At 28.7% G+C, this 11,240-nt stretch overlaps 2 protein-coding genes across 2 annotated transcripts; both read left to right on the top strand.

Annotated features, from left to right (window-relative positions):
• Window positions 1-3,122: 3,122 nt before the first annotated feature.
• Window positions 3,123-5,092, top strand: LOC105249467 (glutamic acid-rich protein-like). The gene is made up of 4 exons (XM_011254973.3): window positions 3,123-3,252; window positions 3,430-4,555; window positions 4,636-4,774; window positions 4,865-5,092. The coding sequence occupies exons 2-4, from the start codon at window positions 3,510-3,512 to the stop codon at window positions 5,075-5,077; spliced, it is 1,398 nt and encodes a 465-aa protein (XP_011253275.2). The 5' UTR covers window positions 3,123-3,252; window positions 3,430-3,509; the 3' UTR covers window positions 5,078-5,092.
• A 786-nt stretch (window positions 5,093-5,878) lies between these two features.
• Window positions 5,879-10,774, top strand: LOC105249480 (coiled-coil domain-containing protein 13). Its single transcript, XM_025409036.1, is given in 12 exon segments — window positions 5,879-5,953; window positions 6,117-6,182; window positions 6,498-6,804; window positions 7,009-7,181; window positions 7,414-7,576; window positions 7,799-8,034; window positions 8,190-8,368; window positions 8,640-8,874; window positions 9,204-9,287; window positions 9,289-9,380; window positions 9,496-9,630; window positions 10,216-10,774. Coding segments are annotated over 12 exon segments (1,791 nt in total). The 3' UTR covers window positions 10,262-10,774.
• Window positions 10,775-11,240: the final 466 nt, after the last annotated feature.

The raw sequence follows: 11,240 nt of genomic DNA, 5'->3' as shown, positions 1-11,240 counted from the left end.
CATCGAAGTCGTAGAAAGTAACATTCTACTGAATTTTTATTCTATACATATTGCTCTCTTGAAGATATACGACTTTCGGAGGAAGATAAAACTTGAACATTTTATCACGTTTTTATTCATTAGTTTTCTGGGATCCTTTAAATTGTCAGAATCTTAATTTTGTGAATCTCTTGCCGTGTGTTTCTTAAGAAGATGTTTACGAAGACGTTTAAACATTAATCTAAAATTGTGCAATTCTTGATTTTTAAATTAAAATAAGAATAAAAAAAAACAGTAGAAAAGAAATAGCTAAAAATAATAACGGAGCACTGTGATGTGATTTTTTGTAAGTATCGCTTGAAGTTCCGTCGCGTTAATTTAACAACGTTAATCTAACGAATATTCCATGATTGATTAACCAACACATGAGTATTTATTTCATCACTTAGAATAAACAAGAGAGAAAAGCGAAAATATTGGTTTTTTGAGATCGGTCACTTTGAAGACACCGTATCACCGCTTTTCTGTCGCTATTTCCGGCGAATGGAGATTTCTCTGTTTGCGAAGGACAAAACATTGTGTGCATAAGATGTAGAATAATTTATATAGTTGTTATTATGTTCCGTACGCGGATTCAGTGTATTAGCGCCACACAAACACGTGTCGGATATGCCATAAATCGCGTATATAATTCTTCCTTTTAATCAAATAAATCGGAAGAAATGCTTCTAGAATAAGCACGATATTTATTTGCAATCCTTTAGTTTAGTTTTTCATCTTTAAGAGATACGCGACTTATGGTTTGCTCCGCCTGTTCTCGCGATTGATGAAGTATCCTGTTGCCGAGATTCGAACAATGCCCCATATAGCATCCTATGTCCAAAAGATATTAACAGGACATCCTGAAGATATCGCCCAAAGATATCTTCTGGATACCTTCTGTACATCTTTTGGATATGCATGTGGGGCTTTAATGATTGTTCTCGAATGATCGGCAAATCAGTAGTATTCTCGATCGCGTTTTCTTTCGCAAAAAGATTTAGCAAAAAAAGTCGAAAGAATGTGTGGATATAAAGCTTTAAACTGTTTATTATTAGAGCGGCGTAAGATTGTGCCAGCAGAAATAATTCTGCATGAGACTTTGTACTAATTTTAAGGATAATTATAATTCTCTGATAATTCGAAGTTACCATTTGTATGAGTCATTTTAGACATTTGTTTCTATTGTTTTGTGTTTAATTGCTGATATATGCGGCTATTTGATTTTGAATTTTATTAGTTTAATATGCAGCTTATATACAAGATGTATTTTTTTAGAATGGATAGTCCAGAATTGGTCTTCCTTATAACGACATTCCTTAATATTTTAGTTCATTCGTATTATATTATTAAATATCTTGTAATTATATGTGTAAAATTTATATTTATATTAGATATTGTTTATAAAGCTACCTACAAAATTAATTATTACTTGTTAGCTTATGAATCTTATTTTGCACATTTACGTAGTTTACGAGAGATGGCTTTGATGTTTAATATCGCTAAAAAATATTGATATTTTGATTTATTAAATTAATTCAAAATCATATGTTTAAAAGAATAGAAAGAGATTTATCATCCCAATTAATACTCCTACATAATCTAAAAATTTTTCTATCTTTTTAGTGCAAAGTCCTTTATCCCCATTGGTCTGCTAGCGCAATCGTACCCGATCTTATGGTACACTATAGTGTCGATCATACGTCGTGCAGGCGTGGCTGTGATCGGCACTCTTGCGTAAGACATTTTTTTCATATGTCTTTTCGTTGCGCTTGAAGGAGAATTTAATCGCCTTCGACCAGTAGTTAAATCTATATTTTTCCTACATCAAAATCGTTTTGTTTCCCTTTCTTCTTAGGATTGAATTGCAATTGATGAGTTCAGGACGTCCTATGAAATTGATAGATATGAATTTGATAACATTAGTTTGAAGAGTCGATTGATCCTGGAGGAATGAGTTATCATTATTAATTGTGAACGACATGCCGAGCATAAAAATCAACTCGACATGTCGCTCCCATCGTGTACATAAAATCGAACTGCGCCTAATTGTATCTATGTAATTATTTATGTGTACATTGTATTCGATATGCACCAGTCTCCGGCCGATTCGCGAGTTCAGTAAAGTAGATTATATCGGGTGGCGGGAATGATCGTTCACCCAATTCTCGTTTTACTTGTAATTGTCGACGAATGTAATAAAAGGAGAAATTCTGAGTCTTATTGTTTTTTTCAATGCATGGAAATCTATTGTGATTTCTCAATCGTTTTATGCGATAACCGAAAATTGAGATCTGATGAAGCGCTTATCAAGAAAGTTGAAATAAAATAAAAGGATGGAAAAAAAGAAGAATATAATTTTTGGCGTATTTGTAAATTTATACACACATCCACGTACACGCATACGATTTAAAAATGTTTAGTTACATATACATGCAAAGTTATAATTTAATAAAATTAAAGAGAGGATAGATATTTATTATAATTAAATAGCTTAATAAGGCTTAAGTCACATTGTTATTGTATTGTTAAGAAAATTATATACACTATTATAATAAACTATATACACTATTATAATAAAGGAATTAAAACCGTTATAGAAACAATGAAATATTTATATACTATAATATCTGTGTCGGTTTTATAGAATAAATAAAATAAAAAATCAGATGCTAAAAAATATCGCTATAATAAATAGTAACATCATTATTATGATAAAATCGAATCTAAACTACATAATATACAATTGGATTTGATCAATCTTTTTTAAATTAAAATTGCTTAATCTTCTCTTGTTTAGAGTGATTTGAATCGATAATAAAGAAAATCTCGAAATTCGATAATTTTAAATTTTCAGAGAATTTTAGGGTGAATTGACTTATTCCTGCTATGAAATTATGATTTTTTTTTAGATTTACACATATAGTAGATTAATAAAATATATACTTATATGCAATTTACTATTTTTATAACATATAGCAATTATATATTATTTAGTAAATAATATTCATTACAATTCTGCATATATATCGATTGTGTAGCGCTATCGATAGTGACTTGGATGTGACGTCATAAATTCTTTCGTTCCATTCCTTCCTATTCCCTATTCCTCCTTCTTTTCCTCCTGGCTTTATGCTGTGAGCACGTTGCTTGGAACATAACCCTCAAACGATCGCATATTTGATATAATCTTATAAGTTTGACTCCAAAATATCTCCAATTTTTAGTAAAAAGGTAAATTAAACAATATTATTTACAATACTTAAAACATTTTATACGCAAAAGTAGAATTTCTTTATATATATTATGTCTGATAACATTTTTATAAAAGAATTTTATATATCATATTATATTATATATATCATAATTAAACATTTAATTTTTGTAAAATCTATTTAATTATACTTTCAGGACTTAAATACGTATCAGTACGTATTGATTATTACTTATCTTTCATTTTTGATTTTGCATTGCAAAATATAAATTTTCAAATGAAGACTAAGATAGACAAGAAAGCAAAGAAACGATCTCTGAGTGAGACTTCTCTTTCTATAAAGTCAAATCAGAAGCAAAAAACTATTACTGGATCCAAGAAAAGTCCTAAAAAGACTAAACTTGTCGGTTTAGTACAAAATGGAAATTCTACTATGGGGAATAAAGTGCAAATTCTCAAGAAGATGTACAAACAAAAAGAGAAACCGAAAATAAAACAAACTAATACAGGATCATTAGCAGAGATAAAAACAGAAGGAACTAAATTACCTATTGCTAAACTTAATGAAGAATCTGTTGGTAAAAAAACAAAGACAAAGGAAAAAAAATTAAAAAATTTGCAAATAAAACAAGTAAAACGTGAGTTACGTAAGAAAAAAAGGAGGAACCGTCATGTTCGAAATGCTGCATCTATTACACTTAGTACAGAAGAGATAGAGGCAAAAATAGAAGAAATCAGGAGCAGGGAAGTGTTATCAAAGAGGGCAAAGAAAATTTTGTCTGTACTTAATAGAAAATTGAGATTAGAAAAATCAGCACTGGACAAATCAGAGAAAAATATAATAGGAAAGAAAGGTAACAAAAAAAATCAGCAAGTAGATACATTTGTGAAAACTGAATCAGTCTCTAATAAGGATAAAAAAGACAAAATAAAAATAAAAAAAGAACATGAACATGAAACAATTAAACGAGAGAAGGATGATCAAAATGATAGCAATATTATGAAAACAGAAAATGAGGATGAGGATGAAAGTGATGAAGATCAGAATGATACTGAAACAGAAGAATCTATGCACGATACAAATGAACAATTGGATGATGAAAGTGAAGATGAAGATACTGAAGATGATGAAGATGATGAAGAGGATGAAGAGGATGAAGAGGATGAAGATGATGAAACTGATGAAAATGATGAAGATGAAGAAGCAAATACTTCTCAAGTAAAAAAAGAAGATGAAAAGAAGCCGAAAACACAAGCTAAACAATCTTTGGAACATCAGAAGAAAAATCAATATGTTCTTTTTGTGGGCAATTTACCAACAGAGTAAGAGCGCATATTTTTATTTTCTAACATTTTTATTGCTTAATTTCTTAGATAAATTCTAATAATGTTTTCATTTATAGCGTAACAGCAGATGAACTCAAACAACATTTCTTAACCAAGGTTGACACTGTATCCAATGTTAGGATCCCAATTAAATCAGATACAAAAACACCCCGAGGATTTGCATTTGTGGAGGTGACTAATAGTACAGATTTGGAGGTAAAAACATTTTATCATATTCTTTATCATAATTTGTATATCATGAATATATATCATATTTCCTTATCATAATTTTTGTATTTTCAACAGAAAGGACTCTCGCTACATCATACAATCATCAAAAACAGACGAATTATTGTGAAACCCAATGAGAACAAAAAGATGAATGTTGGGAAAAACTTTGGATTTGTAAAAAACTTTGGAATTACAAAAAAGAAGCCACAAGCGTTTCAAAAAGCTAAAAAATTAACTAGTGGAAATCAGGGAAAGAAGAAACCATTAAAGAAAGAAAAACAATCTTAAAGATTAAAAAACATAATAAATAACTATAAAAATTATATAAATAATTAAAGCGATTATATTTACAAGATTATTGTTTGGGACATTTTTGGAGGAATGTTCATATTAATGATAATGGATTATTTTTCTTACATAATGAATATATTGCATTATCTATAGTCATTTGATTTATTTTAAATGCAATCTGTTCCATACATATTACAGTTATCATATTTTACATCGTATTATTATCGTATATTTTATATATATATATATATATATATATATATATATATATATATATATATATATATATAATGTGTGTAAATTTTGTTACATGAGTCGTGCAAAAAAATTTCTGTTTTTATATGGTTATTTGTATTAATTAAATGTACAATACTTGTAAATGTATCGCAAAATTAATCATCATAAAACTTATCAAAGTATTAAATGTTTAATTAAAAATTTCAATATGCATCTTTGATTGTAAACATGATTCTTCATTCATGTTAGTATATATGTGTAGAACAAATGACTGCATATTTACAGAGTAAACATTCATATTCTTATTCAGTATGAACATTTTTGACATTTATATTATAAAAACTCACGTTTATGAATAGAACGAATCATTATTCCTAGCTTCGCATCAATCTCATTTTGCGATATCAGTAATGCATAATTCTGCATAAGGAAAGAATTCTATTGACAGAATTTTATGCGTATCATTCTACGGATAATTTAAAAATAGCAATGTATGTGGCAATATATTCAAGGTTATTTCATAAGTTTAAATCGAATATTTTTTAAATATTTAATGTAAGAATGGCAGATGATATAGCTAAGTTAGAGACAAATAATACTCCTGATGATGAAAATGTATCATTGAAATTCATAGAGGTATTTATACATTTTAAACATATATTTGGCATAATATCAGCGCGAGTTAATATATACGCGCGAGTTAATTTTAAATTATAATACATTTAAACACCTCATCAATATCCTATTTTTTTCTCATCGCTTATATTTTACCTTCTTTACATATGCAACTTTTGTATAGGAACAATTTCCTGAACGTATTATATTCCCAGAAGAGTTAAATAAATTCTTGCAGGATCGCATTCAAGTAAGTATAATTTTGATGTATATGTAAAATCTAAAAATAAAAATATCGAAAATATAAAATAAAACTGTATTTGTCCTATAATATATTTATAATTCTTCATTTCTTATTACAAATCATGTGCTACAATTGGAAAATTATAACATTGAGAAAAGTAAAGAGAGCGAAAATAATTTTTTGTAAACAAATGTAGAGTTCTTTCTCTTATACAACTACATATATTTTATTTTTATAAGTATATAATATTTATTTTATCTTTGTGTATCCTGCAATTTATCAATTAGCTTAATATACCGTGTTCAGACAATAATCATATGACAGGATTTAACGGCGGAGAATGAATGTTTACGACAAGCGTTTGAGCAAGCGGAAGAGAAATTGCGTAAATTGTCGCAAGAAAAATTGAATTCGCAAAATACAGTAGAGAAGTCAACCGAATCGACTAGAATAAAGTTGATCGAACTTGGCAAAAAATATAGAAATCAAACCGCCGAAGTAGAAACTCTAAAAACAAAATGTAAGAATTTAGAAGCCACTCTGATTATCAAAAATGAAGAGCTGGAGCGTCAAAAAACGGAATTACAACAAATTCTCAAATCTGAAGCACGCAAGAATTTCAGCGATAGTGAGTTCATATTTTTTTCCCTTTTGTAATCCTGAAATAAATTATATTTCAATCAAAAATTTTTTTAAACAGTAGAAATACCAATTTTTAAAAATTATATATATATATATATATATATATATATTTTTTTTATTTTTCATTAATATAATTGATTTATATTACATAATTTTATACATCTTATATATGATTAATATAATAATAAAGAAGATGAAAATCAAGATAACATAGGGGAAAAAGATGCGAGAAATAATTCATCAACTAAAGATGATGAACGAATTAAATGTTTGAAAAATAAGCTGCAACGAGCTCAAACAAAACTTTGTGAATCTAAAAACACATGTGCTACTCTTCGACAAGAGATTAATAAAGCACAGAAGGTATTTGTATTTCTGTTGTTTTATAAACTTATTTAATATCAAATAAATAATTTGTACATAAAAGAAATCAAATGTTAATGTTCAATTATTTTTGAGAGCTAAAAAAAATGATAAAGACTTTCACTAAAGGAATTTCAGCTTACAAGTATTTATATAAAAACGCGAGGAATGTTATAATAATAATGTAATAAATTTCTCTATATGGAGTTATCACTAAGAATACAAGTCTCAGTTATTGTACAGCGAATTGGGCGAAAATGTCAACATCAATACACTTTCGAGTGTACCAGGTAATTGGCGTGGACGAGCCGAGCAAATTCGAAATCTACAACAGAAAGTAGCAGAACTGCAAATCAGATTATCTGAACACGAGAAATCGCAAAAAGAATCTTCCGGTAAGGGAAAAAAGAATTATATAAAGTCTTATATTTAGATTGAATTTTCGTGATTATAATTATTTTTATTATAAATTATTTTAGATATTATTTTATGCAAAAGTTGTTCACATGTAAATTTATAGTTAAATTTATTTATGATTGCACAATTTGTATAATTAAGATTCTTAATTGTAATTTATTTATTTTCTTGCAATCGAGCTATTTATTTAATTACTCTAGATCGACAAAATTTGGCAAATCTCCGAATCGCTGAAAAGGAAAGACGACAACATATCGAAAATACAGCGAAACAACTTAGACAAGCAGAAGTAGCGTTGGAAACTTCGAAGAGGAAACTTGATGCTTCCAAAGCGAGAATAAAGGTATTGGAACACGAATTAAATATTGCAAAAGGAAACATTGCGATGCTGAACGAAAAGAGATCTCACGATGATCGTCTGATCGATGCGCTTAACGTAAGTAATAAAAGAAATGTAATCTAATAAATTAATTTTTTAATTGTTAATTTAATAAAGAATTAATTACAAATGTAACTATTTATATTATGAGAAGATTTGTTTGTAACACTTATTCAAATTTTTTTAATGCGTGGGATTGATATGATTATCAGGAACGATTGAAAATTGTCGAGGCAAGATATCAAGAGCGCGAAATAGAAGTACAGAATAAGGAACATAAAATCGAACGTGAGAATGTGAATATCAAGAACGAATTGCGAGCAACACAATTGCACATCGATCAGTTATGTAGAAGATTAGAGGAACGCGAAATCGAGATCGACAAGTTAAAGTTAGTATAAACAAATCATCAATAATGTTATTATGTATATATTATATATACATATATAAAGAGAGTGATTTTGTAATTTATATTAATATACAAAATAATTTATAATAAATATCATTCTGATAGCGAAGAATCAATCTTGTGAATATGAATGAGATTTTATGATTCTTTCTTGTATTAAAAGATTCTTTTTGTGTGATTTCTCAGGCTCGCATAATCCAATTATACTGTTTTAACAAATAAATATATACACATATTTTTTCTTTAACTTTAGAAATGGTGTCATATCGGATGAATCTTTGAAGTGTCGAACCCCGCTTCGTTCAGATTCTCGGCCAAAAGAAGGACGTCAAATCAGTCCACTTACTAGTCCACGAGGTTTAGGCGAACCAAACGAATATGTAACCTTGACTTTAGCTGCCGAAGCCGAAAGGGTGAGATTATTAGAACTAGTAACTGTGCTTAATCAACGATTGGATAAGGAAAGAAACGAAGCAAATGCACTTATAGTAAGCTATGAAATTCGTATTAGGTTTGCTAGAAAATTTTAAGATAATTTATTTCATGAAGAGACGTTCTCAAAATTTTTTTCTTTACGGCGATTTATTAATCTTCTTAATTAATACACAATTAAAATATATTTGTTCAATAAATTAATTAATTTATTTTGATTTATTTATTTTGATTTTATGAGGAAATTTGAGAGATAATTACTTTTGAGAGATTAATTGAGAAATTATTATTTAATTGTTAAATCGATATAAAGAAATTGAAATTGTATTTGTTTGTGTATGAAAATTTATGTAGATTTTTATAGAATTTGATTATTTATTTAAAGGAATTGCTGCAAAAGGAAAAAAGTAAATGCGCGAAATTAGAGTTAAAGTTGCGGAATTTAGAAAAAGAAAGAGTAGGACTTGCTAAAGGTGGATTCCGGATATAGAGCAAAATCTTATACAAAAATGTCGAATCTGAAATCGGAAGAAGAAACCAATTCTGAAGAAGTTCGTTTCAAGTAAGTTATACACTAAATGATCGAAAAAATTGTTCTTGCTTTAATTCAAACATGAGAAAACGATGTGTACTAAGTACTTTTTATCTATTGCTTCCTATCTTTATGTTTGACATAGAATTGAATTATTAGAAGAGGAGTGTCTCGCCCTGAAGGCGAGATTAGATACTGTACAACAGGACAAAATTTCGGATCTGGCCATGTACAAACGAATGCTCGATCAAGCTCGAAAAACGTTCAAAGATGCGTGCAGGTAAACCTCTAAATCCTGTTCAAATTTAAATTTTTGCAAATATACAAGCAAAATTTAAATTCTATTTAGTAATCGTACATATGTGCGAATATGCATGTATGCTTTTGCAAAAGACAAGCTAATCTCACGATGCCACTTTCCAATATGGCCTTCTAGGAATAGGGTCTCGTGTAAGAAAATGCAGACAAGACTGAACATCTATTTTTAGATTTTCATGGAGTGCCCATTGCTTTCGTGAAAAAATATGTGTATATAGCGTATAAAAAATATATCTGTTACCATTTTTTTCTGTCTTTAATTAAAAACTTCCATTATCTTTTAAACCAATGGGCTAAAAAAATTATTACTTCATTTAATATCGATTACATGATTATTCTTCACAATCACGATACTGCTAAAGAAATATTCGTTTCAAATAATATATCAATTTTTTTCGACATTCATATTTTTTTCCTTCATCGTTCATATTTTTTTATCTTTAATCAAAATAATGTGAAGCTAATTTAATTTTAATTAATAATTTTAATTAATGCCTTTCTGTTCTTTATCTTTCTATGATAAAAAATCATAAATATTTCTTTTTAGGAACAAACCGGTCGCCGGTGGAAGTCGTTCTACAATAACTATTTGAAGAAGAAAAAGGGAAAGAAAAAGAAATAGGAAGAAACGAGCCAGTATTAGGAAAATAAATTTCGAGCTTCAACCACAGGCAGATCTATTTTTTGGGGAAAAAGAATAACTCTGTATTATGAGTAAAATAAAACATTCTTACACATGGCAAACGGGACAGACGCTTGCGATTGGAATAGATGTAGTAGCAACAAAGCCGCGACGCGTGGTGATGTAACTAGGACACGAGATAAGGTGCAACACCTCCACGTAAACCCGCGTGACACCATCGGAACAAAACTCACAGTTTCGTTTCTACCTCACGTCTCTCCATCCCATTTGATGTTTACCTCAACCAATTCGTTTACTCGCCATTGATATCGCGACGGCCGTAAATTCATCCTACTTCTCGTTACTCAAGAGTAAGACGCGAGACGACTCTCAATCTTATGCTCGAATCTAGTTGGGAGTTTGAAAGTTTCTGGCAATGCGTCGTCAAGAGCGTTTAAATAAAATTATACATCACGGGGCGATATAATAAATAGCAAAATGAAAAAATTCCATACATATATCATGTCTATATTTTTATATAGAATGCTTTATAAAGTATAACTTCGTATGTCGATACGTTTATATATTCTATGTACTTGCAAAATAAATAAAATTTTCTACCCAAATAATTGTTTATGATAGAAGAATAATTCATTTTCTATGCCTATATTTATATTTTTATCAAATATGCAATTTATCTATTTACAATGCATTTTGTATAATAGGACCGTGTATCTTAAAAAAAATTAATTGTTAATTGAATCATACTAAAGTTTTTATTTAGTATTGTACCCACATTTCCTTTATATCAGAAAAGAGAGAGAGAAGAAGAGAATGTTCATTTTACATAACGTTTCATCAATAGTAATAAGCGTCAGCAAAATGTATTCTACTATTCTGATCAATCGCCAAGTTCCATCATCGTCTTTAATAATTCTTTTTCTTGTACA

Source organism: Camponotus floridanus, unplaced genomic scaffold (genome assembly GCF_003227725.1).
Source record: "Camponotus floridanus strain SB8 unplaced genomic scaffold, Cflo_v7.5 scaffold10, whole genome shotgun sequence".
Lineage (NCBI taxonomy): Eukaryota > Metazoa > Arthropoda > Insecta > Hymenoptera > Formicidae > Camponotus > Camponotus floridanus.
The sequence above is the reverse complement of the archived record's forward strand: the minus strand, read 5'-3'. Positions and strand labels throughout refer to the sequence as shown.